The sequence below is a fragment of the Gallinula chloropus genome (genome assembly GCF_964237585.1).
Source record: "Gallinula chloropus genome assembly, chromosome: 14".
Taxonomy (NCBI): Eukaryota; Metazoa; Chordata; class Aves; order Gruiformes; family Rallidae; genus Gallinula; species Gallinula chloropus.
In genome coordinates this window covers 17,997,102-18,017,389 of record NC_140099.1, presented here as the reverse complement: position 1 = coordinate 18,017,389, position 20,288 = coordinate 17,997,102, and the positions used below count along the sequence as shown (strand labels likewise).

Here is a 20,288-nt window from a genome sequence, read left to right as displayed (position 1 = left end):
CTCCTGATCTCTTTTGAAAACTTCAAATATAATGCAGTTGTATAGCTAAGGTAGCAATTTACACTCTTTATCCAGTGGACTCGGAAGTTGCCACTATTTATATTCACTAGTTTACCCTCATAAAGTGAAGCACTAGACAATTTTAATTTAACCAGGATCTTAAATTCCATATCAGAGAAAACAAACCTTACAGGGCAGATAAAACAAGCAGGTTCCTACTGCCCATATGACACTGTCAAGAAAACATGCTTCACTCCTGGCACCTGAGGTCCAGAGAAAAAGAGTATCATAGATCTGACAGGAGAGCTGTCAAAATGGCTATAATTCACTGAGAATTCAAACTAGGGCCACAGTGGCTGTTTGCTACTCTCCTGGTCTCATGGACATGAAACATTCACAAACTCTTACTGAGCCTTTTTTTTCTGTACATAAAGTAGGAATAAAGACTTGATGTCTCACAGGAGAGTTGGGAGAAAAAAAACAACATTAAAGGTGTCTAGATGCAGGGGTAGAAGTCATATGGATAGACCAGGCAATGCTTACCTGTATTACAGTTGGTTCCTTGGGCAGCTGAGGATCATTCAATCTGTCCCTCCTATAATTTAATGCAGGGTGTGGGCCGTTTCCATACTGACACTCAAAACAGGAAGTTGCATCACAGCCCAGGTCTAGGAGATACTTCAGCACAGAAAGGTACTTCATTGAAAACATGATGGTAGCCGGAAATGCAGTGGGATGGCTTGATATATAGGCATCAATGTTTGCCCCATGGTCGAGGAGCAGTTTCATGGTCTTCAGACAGCCGTGGCGGATGGAGATGAGTAGTGGGTTGATGAGGTCAACATTTGGGTTGGCTCCGGCTTGCAGCAGGAGTTCTGTGGCATAGATGTTGTTGTTAAAAACAGCAAAATAGAGGGGGGTGGTACGTCTGTCCTCGTAAAGGCAGGAGCGTTCATTGGAAAGGGCAGTGTTGACGTCATAGCCAGCGTCAATCAGCTCTTCCAAGATGTCGTCATTGTTGCGCTCGGCTGCTAAGTGTAGAGGGCTGATGCCGCTGCGCTTGACGCGGGTGCGGCTTGTCACGGGGATCAGCATGGACACAATCCTGCAGGGCAGAGAGTTAGTGACCAGCTGATGTACAGCCATACTGCAAATGGTAGTTGTATGGTTGTAACAACAAGAGAGAGCCTTGCTAACTTGGGCATAGGAACAGCCGTCCCAGAGAAATCAGGATGTAAACTTGAAACCTGTCAACAGCTCCCTGTGCTCCTACCTTGCCAAAAATGCGAGTTGTATGACCCCCTCTTTCATGAATGAACAAGTTTTTGACATCATCACCCAGTTTCTATGAGGTCGTAGCAGCCAAAGGGGACAGTTGCAATGGAAGAGACAATGTGCTGGCACCTCACCTACCTTGTTGTTTCTCTTAGGTACCACAGCCCAAATGGTAGACACCCAGCCCAGATCTCCCAGACATCCTGCACCTTCATCATCACACTGTGGATAAGACTGGAGGAACAGGTGCATGGCCTCCAGACTGAAATGTCAGCAGAAAGGCTGTATCTCCCCACTTCCATTCAGATTGCTTTATTGCTCAGCAGAGAAGGGTGCCAACACAAGGCACCCTTGTCTGTGACTTCTGGGTTATGGCTGCAGCAAGAGACTTGAGATCAGAAAAGAAGTGAAACCAAACCTTGCTCTTCAGGACTGAGCTAGGATAAACTACATATTTGGTTTCCAGTTATTACCCTGGATTGACACCCCTCCTGGAGGCTCTTACTGTGTGGCTTTTGGCTGTGACAAATCCATGGGGCTATCAAAATCCATCCCAGATCATGGGGAGCCAAAAAGACAATTAGGACAGGGGAGAAAAAGAAATAAAGTTATTTTCCAGGCTGGTTTCCATGCTTGAGCCCAGGGAGGAGAAATGTACAGCCAAGTCCTAAAACCCAGTAATCAGGGATTGCTATTGGAAAGTGTGATGTGGCCTTAAACACAGGAACATAAATCAAACTGCTCTCATTACATAATGTGAAGTTTGAATATATGGTGCACAGGAGCCCTGCAGTCACAAGTCCAGGACCATTTTTATGTCTCCATGGGTGTCACCAGACCAACACCATGTATTAAACTCTCATGTCCTGCTCATAAAGTTGGGTGGTTTAGGCAAAGCACTATGTTGAGTCTGTTAATACAGACAAATCACTTTAAGCTACTGCCAGAAAGAGATTAGGGACCATCCAACCTGAGTCTGCCTGCTGTCTTGGGAGATGCTCATGCTCCTAAAAATGTACCTGTGGAAGCCAGCCCGCTAAGCATGCCATCTCCTCCTTTTCTTCCTCCCAGTCAGACTCCTCTATGTAGGAGTCAACAGCTCTTCTAATGCAAAAACATGCAAAGCTTGGTTTCCTTCCATCTAGGGTGTCACCTCTAAAATGCTGCAATGGCTGGTCCCAACAGTGGGCCCTCAAGTACATATTTACATAATGAACTAAGTAAAATATAAGTGCTAGTCTTGGGAAAACCTTTGCAATACACTGAATGATCCTGTGAAAGACTGAGCCTCCAATGCTCCCAGGAGCTGAAATGAGAGTTGAAGGGACGTAACACTTTACAGGATTATGTTCCTAATTACATGATGGATTGTTGATGTCTCCAAGTTACTCTTACACCTCATTTTTAAAGAAAAAGGCTTTTTTTTAATTACATCAATATCTTGGGAAATTAAGCACAGGGTTGGGGTTTTTTCTCCAAGGAGCATCACTAATCTTCCAGCACTGTGACTCCAGGGAGCAAGAGGTCTGGGTGCTGGTGAGCTGTCAGCTTCCCATTATTACCCAAAGTTCTGTAAAAGCCATAATAACAAAAAGGGCACAGAGCATTTTGAGGACACCATGCCAAATGCCAACATCAGTCATCCCATGATCAACTGTTTTGGAGATTTAAGGGCCTGTTTTGCTCTGCAGTCTTTCCTGTCTGCCTAGAGGAAGAAGGCAGCTCAAGTGAAGGCAGACAAGCCAAATCACATCCCACATCCATCACAAGGCTGAGCTTCATGTACAGTTTTGAAATAGTGCTGAGTTTCCCCTCATCCCTGACACCTGCTTCTGTAATTTCTATTTATTAGAAAGTATATGGAGGAGGCAGAGCATCCTTAGTATGAATGTGCCAAGAGTCTATTGACTTGCATTTATTTAATAAATCTGTCCACACTTCACAAACTCTTCCCTTCTCAGCATCTCATTTCCAAGGGGGGAAGGAGTTAAATGACTGCTTGTGATTGTTCTACAGCTGATGAGATGACCCTTATGAATTTCAGGTCAGTATTGACAAGGTGTCTTTTTAAAAAAACAAACACCAAGCAACAAAAGTTGACAGTTGAGCCTTGGGACCATATTCTTGGCTTTTTGATGGTAGGGCGCCTTTGTGCTCTGGCAAGAAGTTGGAGCGTGGAATTCCTGCACAATTACGTATTAAATCTGCAGGAATACAAAGAGAGGTCACTGTGAAGGGTGTTATTTTACTGAATACCAAAGGAATTAAGAATCATCAGCCAATTGGGCTAAAGCTTTGTCATCTAGGTAAATATTTATAAGAGAAGATCTTTTTTTCTTTTTTTCTTTTGCACTTAGTTTGCAGAAGTTGTGCACAAAAAATTGTACTCAGTCTTCAACAAGTTAAGGAACTGAGGGTTTGGGATGATTTCTCATCTCATTTATGCTGCTGGTTTTTTTGGAATAACAGATATGAGGTCTGAATCAGGCCCTTTCTTTTGTGACATGGGGATGGCCTCAGGTTTCAGAGTTTCAATGTAAATTTCTTTTCAGGTCAGGAGGAGGAAAACATTCAGAGAGCTGGTCCAAATTTCATATACAAATTGGATTCAGACCAATTTACTGGTTTTGAAAGTGAGCAACTGGAACGGGGCTCTGTCTCTGGCACATTTCTCATCAAAAATGTGTTCATTTTCAAGAAAATGTCTTTGTAACTCAACCCCCTGAGAAAATGTTGAATCATGCTTGCTTTAGCCTATGCAGGATATTCATGTACATGCTATAAGCATATGAATCCATGACATAAATTCACACTGGACTACCCTCTAGAATACAGAGTTTGCACAAAGAAGCATACTTACTCCAACTACAGAAAATTAATATCCTCAGGTCTACCAAAGTGGTTTAAGAAGCTTAATTAGCAGACCTGAACACTAGGATTAAAGGTGCTGTGGGAAGGTGTGGTGATGTCAGAAGTTTTCATTCCTCAGACTTTGTGAACCATGTAAGAACTTGCTCTAGCTGTTTTTGGAGATAGCTTTACTATCCAGAAAAAGCCCTTGCCATTGGATATACTTTCTCCTTTGACTATTAGTGACAGAAATTATTGACTATTCTGAAAGAAACTCTGATAGTCAGAAGTATCCACCTCAGCCATCAAAAGGGTCTGTCACTGTAAGACATGACTGAGTTTTGTAAAAATAGTTGTGGGCTACTGGCCCCCCAGCAGCAAGGGGTTAAAGGCAGGAGGTAAAACTTGCCTTGGGATCAGAATTAAATGCTAAGGAGTTCAGACTCAGAAGCATAGTTGCAATGTCCCAGGTCTTGAAAAAGCTAGGTGACATGATTTACATGACAGTGCAACAATCCCATCCCTAATAGCGTCTTCTAAATCGATGCCTATCACAGGCTTAATAGAGCTTCTTCCCCTCCTATAAACACCTCCCCTTCAGAGGACTGGTAAGTCTACACAATTCCCAGTTATTTTTTCCATTAGTTACTTCTCCCAGTGTTTAAAGAATGTGTTCATCTCTATCCCAAAGACATTTCATTTCAGAAACAAAACATTGGATCTTTTAAACATAACCGATAAATGCCTAAAGAGTAATTTAATCACTCACTAATAAAGTGTTTTTTTCCAGACCGTGAGTAATTGTTGTAATTCTTTTCTGAAACCTTTCCAATTTCCTGAAGGGTTTCTGAAAGGGAGGATACCAGAACTGGACACCATATTCTAGTAACAATCTCACTAATGCCGTAGAGATCCACTTAACCACTTCCCACTGTCAGCATTGGAACTGTTAGTAAAACCTGAACACACCAGGGATGAATACACCATGTTCTGCTTGTGCAGAAGAATCTCACTGGGCTCATGTAGGAAGTGTCTGCAAACTAAGCTGCAATAGCTGTTGAGGACTAACACCCCCCTCCCCACGATGCATTTTGTTCCATCTCAAGCATATTCTTCAGAGCTCAGTTTAATCCATTATTCAATATATGTGAGGTTATTTAGCTGTAATAGGTGATATCTTGGAAAGCCTAAAGCAATCTTGAACCCCACATTCCTGCTCAACCCAACCCACCCTACCCAACCTGCAAACACACTCTTCAGTTCATAATTTCCAAGCCAAGCCCTGCCAATGGGAAGCCCAGAGTCCTCAACTGGCAGCTCTCTCATTTGCAATGCTCAGAATTAGATCCAGGACATTACATTCTGCTTTTCATGAGGACTTTGGATTCCTGCTCAGAAGAGGAAAACTATGAAATGAACTAAAACTTACTCGCAAATCCCTTTCTTGGCTGCTATGTGAAGAGGTAATAGGCCATCCTTGTTGGCTTTGTTAGCATCTGCTCCTTGGGACAAAAGAAACTCCACAATAGGCACATGTCCATTTTTACAGGCTTCATAAAGAGCAGAGGCGTTATCACTGGCTTGAGTATTTATATCAGCACCTGGGAGGGAAGAAAAACTATGTAGCACCAAAAGTTTACAATGAGAGGGAAGGAAGATACATTGAACAAATGATGACATCTCCATGACATCAGAGCTAGAAAATGTGCTGGACAGGGATGTGACCAAGGTTGTATCAGAGGTAATACAGTCATGTCATTTATATACAGTTATATCATAGATCTCCACTGGCTTCTGATATGATGCAAGTATTATGAGGGAGAGTTTAACATGGGTGGCAGCCATTAGCTCCCAGTCATGAATCCAAGCTTCATTCAACGACAAGAACCTTTAAAAAGTGCTGTTCCTTACATAGCATGGCCTTTTCTTTAAGCACAACAATTCCATTAATACTTGCATGTTTAGTTTTATGCTATTCCTGAACAGGAGTTTGGAGAGCACTCAATAGGTGCTCTCCAAAACTATATGGGTTTGTATTTATGATATATATTTCTTGCATCTCAAACACTCTGCCCAGTTTCGTGCCCCTCGCTACAAGACAGACATTGAGGTGCTGGAGAGCGTTCAAAGAGGGGCAACGAAGCTGGTGAAGGGTCTAGAGCACAAGCCTTAGAGGAACAGCTGAGGGAACTGTGACTGTTTAGTCTGGAGGAAAGGAGGCTGAAGGGAGACAGTGTTACTCTCTAGAATTACCTGAAGGGAGATTGTAGCAAGTTGGATGTTGATCTGTTCTGCCAGGTAACAAGTGACAGGATGAGAAGAAACAGCTTTAAAGCACACCAGAGGAGGTTTAGATTGGATGTGAGGAACAATTCCTTCACAGAAAGGGTTATCAATCCTTGGAACAGGCTCCCAAGGGAAGTGGTGGAGTCACCATCCCTGGAGGTATTTAAAATACATGTACATGTGGTGCTTGGGGATATGGTTTAGTGGTGGACTTGGCAGTGTTAGGTTTATGGTTGGACTGGATGATTTTAAGGGTCTTTCTGAACCTAAAAGTTTCTATGATTCTGTTTATACATATTACTTATATATATGCACACTAGAAGTACATTTATACTAATTATACAATTCTAATCAGCTTTTATTTGGTATGCCTTAGTCAATGAATAGTTCCTTTCAAAATGCAACACCTCAGGCTGTATCTTTTCAATCCACAAGGGTTCAAGTTAGGCTTCAAAGATAAATTTTACCAAAAAAAAAGATAAATGCTATTAATGAGCTACTAGATTATTTGAGGCATTTCTTTTCTTGACCTCTTCTGTGTGCTTGGCTTAATAAACAACACCAAGACTAAATCAAGACCTAATACTTTTTGGGCAACAACCAATTCAGAGCCTAGCTTTTTCTGTGCTAGATATTGAAGGCCTGAAAGCCTGGGCTTTGACTACAGCATACTGTACCATGGTGCCCTCAGGAAGGCTGCTCTATTTGTATTCTAAATGGGAATGACAGTTCACTGGAGTTTTACTTCTAAACTCACATAAAGAAGCCAATCAGTCTCCTGTTTGACCATGAAGACTCCCTGCCAAAGAGAATATTTCCCTGTGCTCTCACCCCAAACCGAAACATCTGTGTTATGTTTGGCCCTTTGAAGATGTTGTAGCTGGAAACATCAGGAGAATTGCAGTGATACAACATAACACAGGACTACCCTCCTAATGAAAAAGAAATTAAAAAAGAAACCCTTTTTATGATGAACAATGTTCATTGTGAACAATGCAGTGATATCACTTCAGGGATTCTCAGAGGTTTTTTTCTGGGCTTGAAAAAATTGTACCATTTTATTGGATTTTCTCCTGTGTATTTTTCTCAAAATTGAACTTTAAGGAAATTCTATTATCTGTCTAAGTTGAAACACAAATCACATCTTGACTTGGTTTCTAAAATTGTAGGCAGAATGATGGACTAATTGGTCGTATAAAACCAACTTGACAATGCTAGCTGGACAGCAGAGCATTCTCCAACTCTCATATCTTTCTTAGGCATACTAACTGCTTCTGAAGTTTTCCCTAACTTTATCACTGCTGAGCTCTTGTTTCAGAAGTGCAAGACCCAGTTCTTACCTACATTGAAGATACTAGCCCACAATGAGGACAAAGTACATCTCAGAACAGTAGTAAAGTACCTTGTGCTTATTGTAAAGCTGTTTTACACGGGTGGAGCAGTGAAAGGTGGGTTCAGTGTAAACTAGAATCAAATTCACGCTGTGTGTATGTTTGCAAACACACACACACAGAGTGAGTCCACCTCTCCTCGATGTAAATCCGTTAACTATACAATAGCACTTTGTTTTCAGCAGGATTCATTAGTGGAGGAGAGCTAACCTTTCTATCACTGGAGATGCTCATGAGCAGATGGGGTTGGCTAATGCTGAGCTTCTGCTGTCTATTACAACCTACAGTTGTCTTTTATGACTGAGTGGATTTTAGGCTGCGTGTGTGCAGTGATGTGGGTTTTGAAAGCTCTCAAGCGATGCACCATTGTACTTCCCAAGGCAGGTGGCTATGAATGGATGCTGAAGAAACACATTTATCTAGACCACGCTCTATGTAAGACCCTACACAATTCAGCCATCTGGAGCAACAGGGTTTCAGCACTTCTGCAGGCTAGGCCTTGTCTCCAGAGGCAGAAAAACTGAGCCAGGGAGAATACATGGGTACTCTGAAATACTGAGAATGAGAGGAGTAAAGGCGTGTCGTGGCACAACTGTACTTACCACACTTTGCCAGATATCTCAGGGCTTCCAACTGCCCACTCTCAGCTGCCACGAATAAAGAAGTGATCCCATAGGCATTTGCAGACTCAATCTTGGCACCCCCTTTCACAAGGATATCCATAATCTCCAGGTCATTTCGGGAGACAGCCTCATGGAGAGCCGTCCATCCTCGGTTGCAACGGTGGTTGGTATCAGCGTTGTACTGTACCAGGAGTCTGGCAGCCTCTGCGTTCTTACGCTCACAGGCTGGTTTGGGAGAAAAAGTAAAGAAATTAGGGTGAGCTTTTGAAAAGCTTCTGGGTGTTGTGGTATCCATTGTGTGTAGCAGAGGGCAATACAATGCACGTAGGCCCAACCTGAGTAAGACCAAAGATCCATCTGAGTGAACATGAGGGCCAAGGCTGCTGCCGAATGACATTGCAAAGGATGAGGCAGTGAAGCCAATCTTCAACCAGGACCCAGGCCCCCTGAATAAGCAGCTACATTTACAAACCCCAATTGACATTTCTTTTACAATGTGCAGATAGAGGCCAGTACATTCCATAGCAATTTTTTTGGTTTTTCTTGTTTTGTTTTTTCCCATGAAATAATCATGTAATTTTCTCACAGATACACAGAACAATTGAGGTTCTAGTCCAACTCCCTGCTAAAGCAGGATCACCAAGAGCAGGTTGCACAGGATCATGTACATCATAGAATCCCAGACTGGTCTGTGTTGGAAGGGACCCCAAGGATCACAGAGCTCCAACCCCCCTGCCACAGGCAGGGACACCAACCTCCAGGCCTGGAGCTACACAAGGTTGCCCAGGGCCCATCCAACCTGGCCTTGAACACCCCCAGGGATGGGGCACCCACCCTCTCTCTGGGCAGCCCCTTCCAGCACCTCACCACTCTCTCTGTAAAAATCTTCCCCCTAATATCTAATCTAAACCTTCCCTCCTTTACTTTTAATCCATCCCCCTTGTCCTGCCATTATCTATCCTTTTAAAAAGTTGATTCCCCTCCTGTTTGTATGTTCCCTTCAGGTACTGAAGGGCTGCAATGAGGTCCCCCCAGCAGCCTTCTCCAGGCTGAGCTATCCCAGCTCTCTCAGCCTCTCTTTATAGGGGAGCTGCTCCAGCCCTCTGATCATCTCCGTGGCTCCTCTGACCCCTCTCCAACAGTCCCACATCTTTCTTGTATTGGGCCCCAGCTCTGGACACAGGACTCCAGATGGGGCCTCATGAGGGCAGAGCAGAGAGGGACAATCCCCTCCCTGTCTCTGCTGCCACCCCTCTTCTACATCCTCTTTGGGCAGCCTGTCCCAGTGCTCTGTCACCCTCGGAGTGAAAAGGTTTTTTTCATGCTTTTTTCACTGACGTCCTGCCTTTTAGTTTTGTTTCTCCCACTGGGACATCACCACAGCTTCCTTTCCCATACATAGGTGTCAAATGTGTGTACTGAAAGCATCTGATTAGACCCTGCTGTAATTACCTATGCACAGCTCTGCAGAGCTTAATTTGCTTCTATACTAGGGATGAGTAATTTATTATGGTAATTTTCCCACTCTTCTGTTGCTGGAGGATAGACCAGAAGATTCTTACATATTTAGTACATGCTTAATAACAGTTTTCTCTGCTTAAATGGTACTCTCATTTTATTGTTATTATAATTGTTATGAGTACTAGTAGTACTACTACTACTACCAGTATTGTGTGTTTAATGCACAGCTGAGCAGCTTTCCTTTAGCTGAGTATAAGCCAGAATTTTAAAACAGAAGCATTTTAAACTGAGCAGCTCTGATGCCAGGCAAAGTTGGAGGCAAGATTGCTTGGAGGTAATAATATATGCTTTAAAATGTTTTAGAGCACTAGAAACTGTCATGCCAGGAGCAGTCAATAAAAGGAGGAGGGACATAAAGATTTTAGGGATCATCTCCTCTGAATGTTTCTGATATGATGGATGTAATGCTAAAGAAATTGTTCCCTTTGTACCAGCAGCAAAATTAAATGTCCATGTTAATTAATTTATCTACCTCACTGCATTGTTTATAACTTTATGCATCCCCTGTAGCACATAGCCTTGCCTGGCCCACACAGGGTATGAATCACTGGCATGTCTACAGCTACTTAGTACAGTCTCACATCTTAGTTCCCACTGTTTGGAGAAGCATACGTGTTCCTGTCTCACCCAGCTTTCCCTAAGTTTGGGACATTGTGCAGACACAATGCACTGAGAAGACCCCTCTAAGCATCACAGCCCCCACCCTCAGCACCAGATTACAGCCTGCACCCCACAGGGCAGCCACTAATCCCATCTTTGATGTGGATGAGAAGAAAGGTCAGACAGGAGATGCAGGACTACTCCAAATGGGAGCTGATCGTTGAGTTTCAGCCCTGCATCACAAACAGCTCTGCAGCTCTGCCTCAGTGAAAGAAGAGCTCAGCATCCATGGAAAAACAGCCACTCACCTTTGTAGAGTGGTGTTTCTCTGGCCTTGTTGGAGATGTCGGGCTCAGCCCCAGCCTGCAGCAAGGTGAGCAGGCAATCCAGGTTGCCCCGGCTGGTGGCCAGGTAGAGAGCCGTCTCCTCATTGAGGGTGCGCTGGTCAATTGTGCCAGGGTATGCTGCAAAGAAACAGCAAGTCCAGAGTCATTATGGCATGGAGTTCACAAGGATCTGAAGCACCATCCCCGTCCAAAAACCTTGGAGCTTTAAGTGAGTTTATGCCATTTATTCCTTCCTTGTCCATGAACAAAGTTAAGAATATACTATAAAGTTAGTGTGACTCAGATTAAAGTATGTAAACCAGTCACTGGCTCAGATTAAAATGTTCAGATATGATGCAGAAAGCTGCTGAGGTATGCTCTTCAGTAGCAGTTTGAAAACAGGCTGCAGATATTAAACACCTTCAGTCACCAGCAGAGAGGTATTGGGCTGGATCTCTAGACAGTGGGAACTGGGGGAACTGCAGAAAAAAAGGTTGGAAAAAAGTTTCACACACAATCCCAGGAAAGGATTGGTTTGTGTTTAATTCTGCTTTTTATTTTATTCATATTCTTCTTCTCCCTTTTGTAATGAAATAGTTTTAACTTCACTGACCTTTTTGCAACAGGCTCAGGCAACCCACTTGGCCATAGTATGCAGCTTCATGGAGGGGTATCCAGCCATCCTTATTAGGTTCAGAAAGGTTTTTTCCTGATTTCATCATGTTACATACTGCTTTTTCATCTCCATCCTTGATTGCTGCCACTACGGGGTCAAGTTCTCTTTAAAACAAGAGTAAAATCCGATTACTGCTTCCTTCATTACTGAGAAGATATTTTTCAGCAACATTACTGTATCATTTAGCCAAAATAGCAGCCCTTACAGTTTATACAATAACTACTTGTGTCCCTAAGATGGGTAGTGCTACAGGGCCTGTGAAGGTAAATGTGACTGCTCTAATTTGGCCATTCACACCAGATGCATGATTGGCTGGAGGTGCTGATCTCTTTCCTCAGAGTGTAATGAAAGTATAAGTGTGTCTAGTCTTTGACATAACTATTTATATTTCAGATATCTGGAGTTGGGGGAGACTAGCTCTGCCTGTGCTTTGGAGACTCCCATGAGCTTCCACAGTAGGGATCGTCACATCACCCACCCATGTGGCAAGGTGTTTCCATACGAGGTCTCTTAAACAAGATCAGCTTCCAAGAGAATTGCCCCTGTTCATCCCTAATGAAATTTTTACTTTGATTTGCTGGTGTCTTATCCCTGGAGCAGAAATTCTGCCTAAATTGTGTTCTTGTATTTTAAAGATACTTCCTATTTCTCTTACACAAGCCTGTCTTCAGAAGTGAGTCGGGCCAGTTATGAAGAAGGAAGTGCTCTGGTTAGATCATATGAACAGTGTTGGTCTTGGCTTTTCTTTCTTCAGCCAGGGAGGATTAAAAGAAAGAAATCCATCCACTCAAATGAAATGCTGAGCTGCTTGCTCTTCACGATCATGCCCCAGAGATCCCCAGCTGTTATTTCACTATTGGGTACTCAAATTTTTAGCAAGTATAGCCACTTCAGACTTTACAGTCCTTCAAAAATACGTCTTCGGTGTCCCAGTAAGACAAGCTAGGTCTAGACACTGCTGAAAATCTGGTCTTTAGAAGCCTGCTTGGGAGAAGACCCGTTAGCTCTGTTGACAAGCCCACTCTTGCAAACCTTTTAGCTAAGTTAGTGGTTCCCCAAAGTAACTGCATCAGTGAGGGGCCTCCGGAACCCAAACTGACACCTGGTGCCAAGCTGTGAAGTGGTTTATGTTCCAGTCCATTTACTCCAGCAAACCACCGTCAGGCTCCACAGGGCCAAGCAGCTTCTGGGCACAGGGAGTAAAAGGAATGAAAAAAAAAAATTTGGAAGGGACAGAATATTTTAAAGCCTCTTTGGGGTAGAAATCAATGGAAATGTCTAGAATACCTGGAAAGTGTTAAAGCAGTATTTCAGTTTTTTCCAGCAGAAGCAAAATTAACGTGACAGTGATCTTTGATGCTGCTTAACTTTGAAGCTTTCAAGAAGAGAATCACTGAAAATCTTCATTAAGCATGAAGTGTGCTCCATGCCACCCAGAGGAGCAGCCCACAAGTGAGGTTTGAAACCTGACAAGCTTTTCCTTTTGCCAAGCATCCATTCTGCACAGTCAGGGCACCAATCACCTCTCCGAGCTCTGTAAGAGCAATTGGAGAGCAGGGCTGACCTGGGCACACCAGCCCTTCTGCAGACCAACAGCAAGAGCTGCTGTGGGACTCCCTGCTCTGCTGGAGTCACAACACTGCCTGAGAGTCACCACAGTGCTGATCAGCCCTGCCTGCAGCAGGACCTGTCTCCATCTTTCCAGCCCTGCTGAGACTGCCGACAGCACAGCAGAGTCAAGGAGCTGGAAGCTCCTTGCATAGGATCTGTGCATAGCACTAGCACCTGGTCCTGCTCCTGCTGAGCTGTGCTGGGACAAGGAGGTTAATGCTGTATTTTCAGGCACAGAGAACAAGAGGAAGTTGAAAACATAAGAGAATTTGTGGTTTGAACAACCTCTACAGACAATATCTGCACAGGGGACAGATGCAGCATGTGATGAAGGTCACACAGGGCAGTGATGATGGGAATAACCTGAAACTCTGGCTATGACAGAAGGTCTAAAATGCTACCACTGAGTGAGATCAGAGGCAGAAAAATATGGGCAGTGCAGCATAGGAGTTCTCAAAAAGCAGACCATTGGTAGAACCTCTGCATTAGTGCAGGTTAGTGGATCGACCTTGCAAGGGCTGCACAGACCACCAGCCTGAAACTCACACGAGGTCATTCATTTCAGCTGACCCAAAGGTATTAGATCTGTGCCATGGGCACTGATATTAGCACTAAAAGAAAAGTCACCAAGCTGCTTCTCTGAGGATGGACTCCAGACCTGGATTGGAAGCAGGTGAATACAACATGGGTGCCAAGGAATGGGAAAAGACACCATTTACCAGGTGAAAAAGTACTTGGTGCCACTTGCTCCTTCTCTATAGTTGGAAGCAGTGATTTCAAGACAGCAGAGTTGCAAAAATAGCAACAGCTGGATGGGGGGAGATGTGGGACAGAAAGGCAGGCATTTTGCCTGAGGAGATAACAGGTAGAGCAGGCAGCTGCCTTCCTGGCCACAGCCCACCCAGGAGGAATCGACTGACCTTCTAAGAACTGCCAGGCTGAGGTTCCAGGGACACTGCTGTATCTCCATAACACTTAAAGTACCTTTGGGACTAAACTGAAAATTGCTAGTTTTGTATGGATAATAGATTTTTATATAGGCATTTGAAATTGAGCATTTTGTTGAAGTAAGTTAAATGGCAACAATTGGCATGTTTGGCTGGGAGAGGAGGAGGAGGAGGAGGTGTGGGATCTTTGTCTTTAAAAGCCTCTGGCACAAGGCTGCTGGAGCCATCTGTCACTCTGTGCAAAGGTTCATGTTACACAGGCAGGGCTCTCCACACTGACCTTGGGATTCAGGATTTGGGCACAAAACAGATTTACCAGCACTTAAAGTGTTACTGCACTCCAGGTGGGCCATGCATGGGGCTGGCACACAGCAAATGCAAGGTGAATCACATTAGCTGTGACCTTAGTGGAAGCAGAGGGTACGTCAGATCTGTGGTGGGTTAAAAATGTGTGAAGAATCAGTTACTATTCTGCTTGTGCCCTCAGATGGTGAATGAAACAAACTGCTGTCAGGCTCCTTGACCTTAAATGATTCCTGAGTAAGATGAGGGGGTTTGCTGGACCAGGCTGTGGGTGCTTTAGCCAAACAAATTCCAGATGAGTACAGAAAGTTTAATGAGTCTCCATGTGAAATCCTTGTTTTCTGCCTGGCTCATAGTGGGCTGTTACAAAAAACTAACACATTCTGCTGCTTGCATTTTGTCAGAAACAGAAAGAAACGAGTATTAGAACGACAGAGGAGGCCTGAAGATCTGATGAAATCTTGACCTTATACGTGAATCTTGACCTTATACTTGAATCAAAAGAATTACTGCTTTTTGAAGGCCAGTAGCCAAGATAGTAAGTACTCCTTGCAGAGGAGTATGGTGGGGTCAATTCTGAGTGCTGCAGCAGAGATTCAGTGGAGTACAGAAGGGTTCAGGAAGCTCCTTGTTTTCCTGACAACCTGGTGAGATGCAGGCAGCAGGAAGGAACATCCCCCAGGTGAAGTCAGCTGTCATCTGTGCCTGGCTCTGAGACCAGGGCTAGAAAACAGTCATGACATCACACTTTCTTGTGGCTTCCCAGCCTTCCTCGTGGGCTGAATTCTACTGACCTGATGCAGCAGAGAAGCCTGCCCCTGAGTCATGCACCCAGAGCAGGAGATGGGCATGCAAGGTGTGCAGAGCACTTAATGAAAGGATGCCAGTGTGACCAAGGGGACGTGGCAGGTGACAGGGATGAGGGTGGTTCCATGTTTCAGCAGAAAGAAATTTTTACCTATGCCAGGGAGGGTTGGGGACGTAGCCTGAATCAGCCAGGGTGCAGGGTGAGGTGGCAAAGACTACAGAGCTGGATGAGAGATGAAAGGAGGAAGAATAGTGGAGGGGTAGTCACTGCAACCCTGCACCCAGAGAGGGACTTCTAAGGTGGCTAAAACAAAGTGGATTTGAGCTGGGTAGATAGAAAAGGCAGGGAAGAATTTTCTGCAGGACACAGAGTGCTGCCTGCAACACTTTCTCTTCATCTAATAGCTAAAGGCAGGTGCCTGTGTCTGCTCTGCCCTGCAGAGAGCTGTAATAAGCCCACCAGACATTTCCATGACATGCAGGCACTGGGGCAGAGCTTGGACCACCCCGTTGCCCATCTGGTTTCCTCCTTCATGACTGTGTTCCCCTAAGCTTATTTATGTCTCTGCCAATAGCAACTTGTGGCCAGAGGGTGGTTTCCCCCCTCAAGCAAGATGTGGTATGGTTCCCCAGCAGCCCCCTGTAGTGTGAGGGAATCGCTGGGAACAGATGCAGAATATTGGGAGCATTTATAACATATTTGCCTTGAAGGTCCAGACTTTGCCACCCTGTTTCTATGCTGCAATAAAAAGCTTGTTTTCCCCACTGCTGAACCATGAACTTAATACCAATGCAGTTACTACCAGCACCTGCCGGCCTCGTCTACTGTGTTGATGCCCGAGCCAGCCAATATAAATAAACCACAGTGCAGGCATCCCTTCCTGCTGTCCTTGTCACCTCAGAGCTACTGAATGACCCAGGGTCCTCAGGACACGTGCACTGGAGGGATGAAGAGGGGTGAAGGGGGAGAAGAGAAGAGGGGAGGTTTGAGGAGGGTCACTCTCAAGAGCCTGTGCATGGTTCGTGGCAGCTGGGAGGTCAGAAGGAAGAGTGGGAAGGCAGCAAGGATGCGGTGCAGGTATCAGCAAGACCCCTCTAAGCTTCTCCAGAAGACAACCACTATTTTCCCCCCACGAGACACCACCACCCAGAAGAGCTGGCTCGGGGAGGGAGTGGGTAGTAAGGCTTGTTTTGCCCACAGGGGAAAGCAGGAAAGGGAGAGGGAGGCACTTACACAGGCTGGGACGTGCTGAACAGGCTGCCATCGTACCTTCGCCTGACCCCCCAGGCTGCCCCTGAGCTGGATGGCTGAGCACGGCCTCTCGGCTGGGCCGCCAATCTGGAGTGGCGATGACATGAGTGAAATAAAGAGAAATACTCCGAATAGGAGAAACAGGTCATGTTGAGGCAGAAACAGAGACACACATCCACAGAGCCGGAGCGAGAAAGCCTGCTGCTCAGGGCTTTGAATGAAAGCAGATGGCCACAGTTTGCTCTGCGCTGGATTCAGCTGCTCGCGCGGCTCGAGATTATTTTTGGCCCTCTGAGGAAGCGTCAGGGGATTCGAATGACCATATAAGACAACAGTGAAGTTAACCCTCCCACCACCACACAGGAAGCAGGCACGAGGTGACATTCATCACCTCTGAAGTGACGTGCAAGCAGGTCGGAGCCGGGGGTGGAGGAGCACCCGGGGCACCCGGAGGTGCTGGCTCTGTTTCCAGCGTGGCTCTCCCAGGCAGCAGAGGAGTTCAGCAGTGCTACAGGTCTGGAGCTACAAGCTGCAGAGTTTTTCCTCCAGTAGGAGGTCAAAAGCTGCTGGGCTGAGGCGGAAAGGCAGGACAGGTTAGCACACAGAACTGCAGGTGCTGCCTTTTGCCAAAATAGCAGCTGTCAAAGGACCCCCAAGGAGGACAGGACCAGATGACCAGGGAAGTCTTTATTGTCCCCTCTGTCGGGGCCCTGCAGCAGAGCTGACGGTACAAGCGCATAGTAAGGACACAGAGAAGCTGTGACCTTTGATGCCTGTATCCTGACTCCTCAGCTATGAAACAGTCTTACTGCCCATCAAATTATCCCCAGTTTCTCAGCTTTGGAAACAAATGATCACAGGTGGTAATGAGTGAGGTGTCAGAAGATAGTGCAGTGAAGAGAAAGAAGGAGCAGAACTTCAGTTACTCCCAGTTTATTAAATAAAATAGTTTAGGAGGATGTTTATCTTCTTTGGTTTGGGGGTGACTTTTTAACCTCTTCCCCCTTCCCCTTGAGAAATCTGCCTTTTTAAAAATGAAAGGAGAACAATATCTGGCTTGGAAACTGTCAGCAGGTCTCTGTAACCCACAGCCCTGCATCGCAGGGGAAGGGGATGCCACTATGCTTTGGTGTGTGGAGCTGCTCTCATCTGAGAGCAATGGCCTAAGGTCAGACTCTGATCTGAATAACTACAGCCTCTAAAGCCCGCAGCATCTAAAAGCTATCCAGCTCACACTGCTTCATCAGCCTGTGTTTTGGCCTCTCTGCTATGTTTTCCCATAACAAATGCTGTGCTCCCTCTCTGGCAAACCCTAAGCCTGGTGTTCAGTGTGCACCCACAGGAGAGAGGAGCTGCTGGCTTCAGCAGAGCTTGTAGCACACCCCTTTTCCTTATTTCACTTGCTGCTTAAAACAGACAAGCCAATTCTCGTTTGGTTACGAGGGGGTAAACTGTTGACCTCATCGGATTTATAGCAGACTCCAGCTTTCAAACTCATGACAGACTCGCAGAGCAGCCGCTCAGAAAAGCTAATTAGACAGCACGTGTTTAGCAGGGGAAGCTGTTGTTCTCTTCCCCAGGCAGGGTGTTTCCTGGGACAGCGCAGCTCAGGCAGGCGCCCACTCACCTTTGCCAGGGGTAGATGCGGTAGGGGGGGTTGTGGCTGCTGGAGCGGCTGGGGGCAGCTGCCTCGCTGGGACCTGCCACCATTGACTTCTGGTGGCTCTGGGCAGCTGGCTGAGCCGTGGGGTCCTCTTCCAAGCTCTGCTGGATGGCCATCTTGATCAGCTCGTCTTCACTCAGGCTACTGTACAGACTGTATTCCTCACAGCCTATCGTTTGTCTCTGAGTGTTTGCTGCTGTTGTAGCCATCTTTAAATTTACTTCTCTCCTGTAAAAGAAATTGTGATCATCAAAACCTGGAAAATGCAGGCAGCAAACTCATATCTTGTGCTTTTATGCCTCTTGATTGGGCTGACCAGAAAATGCTTCAGAAATCCTTCACCAGGGATAGAACATTAGCAAGTAAAATCTGCATGTAAACAATGAACTAACTCCTGTCTGTCACACAGGAGTAACTGATTTAGCTGTTGTTTTAAAAAGGGAAGGAGCTGATGTGAGAAAAGCAGAATCTTACCTACCTATTCTGGTTACCACAGCTCAAAAGAAAAGTAGGTAAAAGGTATACCCAGAAGATGAAAGAGATACCACCAGTGGGCATCACTTTTTGTTTGGGAGTTGGGTTTTTTTTTGGTGGTTGTTTTATTTCTTGCTCTAATTACAGAAAATTAAGGGAAGAGGTTTGTCTGTTGGCTGGTTTTCTCCACCATGAAGTCTGAAGAGAGTTCATGGCGTAATTTTTTTCCAGCTTATCTGGAGATCTCTCAAGCAACAGGCAAAGCTGTTCTTTGAAGTGACTTTGGTTCACTCAGCTAGGAGAGCAAAGTGACGCTGATCAGTTTCACTTCTGATTTGTTGCTTTTCACAGAACAAAGTTCAATGTCATGACCTTTAAGACTTATGCTCAGGTTCTCTTCTAAAAATTGGTGGTTGAGAGCTGGAAATGAGAGAAGGGGGGAAACATCAGAGTACACTCAGCAGTCAGAGAATGACTGTGAACCATCACTGAAGCGTGGTCTCAGAAAAGCAACAACAATCCAAAACACTGTGGTATTTCCAGCAGTGATAGGGAAGTATCTATGCCCTCTAGCAGGATCTCATCCAGATGCCAGAGAGCACCCTGGCTACCAGTGTTCAAGAGCTGAGGGCTTATTTCATGAGAGGAGATGAAAAAGCTTGCCTCTTCTAAAAAGAAGAAGCCAAAGGGTAATAGGTTTGCTTTTTATAAGCACAGAAGTGAGCGAGAACTGAGAATGGTGGGACAAGGAGTGACAGGTATAAGCTGCCTGTGGACAGGGCAGGGGAGGACAGTGAGCCAGCAGAAAGGTGCTGTGGAGGCTTGGCCTGAGGCACAGAGAGGAGAAGGGCTGGATGAGTGCACCAGCATGTTGGCTGACAAAGCTGCCTGCCCCCTGCCCTGGGGCTGTCACCCCTTGCCTCAGCGATGCCACAGCAGGGCTGGTCTCCCATATCCACCTCAGACCCCAAGTACACCCCAGAAGAAGTGGGAAGAGTTCATGGTAAAGGGAAGCCCAGCAGATTTCAGACTGACTTTATGACTATTAACAACGAAGGATGTATTTTACAGCATGAAAACCACCAAAATACCCCCTTCTGTTGCTGTAAATATTGCAACCCAATTTTTTGGGTGTTCTTTTTTTTTTTTTAATTTTCAGTCAGATCTCTCATGGCTGCTTCTAGTTACCTTCTGCAGTGCAAGCTGGCATGCCTCAGCTCTGCTATGACCCTCTCTGTCCCAAGGAACCAAGCCTCAGCATCAAACTGCTGATAGCTTGGATATGGAGCTGCTGCCCGCCCTGTGCCTCAGCTGCTCTGGTACCTGTCCTTGGCTGTGCTCCAGCCTGTGGCTGGCCAAGAATCATGACACAGCTTTGTCTTCCCAGCAGCTTCATCTACTGCTTGACTTGCACAACTCCTGGCATACTGGGTAGCACTTTCATAGTCTGTCAGCTTTGGTACTCAGTAATGGGTGCACTGCAGATGTCTGAAACCCACGGGCTGGAGTCATAGGGTTTGTCTGCAGCATCTGGCACTGCAATGCCTAAATGTAAGGACAGATGTAGGGATCTGGCTCTGATGGTGACTCAGAGACCTGAACTACACAGCCAGAGGACAGGGCAGGATATGATCGTAAGCTCCTAATAGAGGTGAGGCACAGTGACTCTAGAGGAGGCAAGAG

The 20,288-nt window shown here is 45.5% G+C and overlaps 1 protein-coding gene across 2 annotated transcripts in view; it reads right to left on the bottom strand.

The window, feature by feature from the left end:
- The window catches only part of ASB2 (ankyrin repeat and SOCS box containing 2), a 33,599-nt gene that overhangs the window by 9,490 nt on the left and 3,821 nt on the right, over positions 1 to 20,288 (bottom strand). Inside the window, exons 2-8 of one of the 2 annotated variants that reach the window (XM_084270772.1) lie at positions 18,096 to 18,359; positions 16,451 to 16,555; positions 11,486 to 11,652; positions 10,855 to 11,010; positions 8,405 to 8,650; positions 5,555 to 5,726; positions 544 to 1,105 (exon numbers count right to left, since the gene is read on the bottom strand). In XM_084270772.1, coding sequence (XP_084126898.1) covers positions 544 to 1,105; positions 5,555 to 5,726; positions 8,405 to 8,650; positions 10,855 to 11,010; positions 11,486 to 11,652; positions 16,451 to 16,555; positions 18,096 to 18,340 — 1,653 coding nt within the window. In that variant the 5' untranslated portion in view covers positions 18,341 to 18,359. The remainder of the gene's footprint in view (positions 1 to 543; positions 1,106 to 5,554; positions 5,727 to 8,404; positions 8,651 to 10,854; positions 11,011 to 11,485; positions 11,653 to 16,450; positions 16,556 to 18,095; positions 18,360 to 20,288) is intronic. The other variant, XM_084270773.1, reaches the window with a different exon arrangement.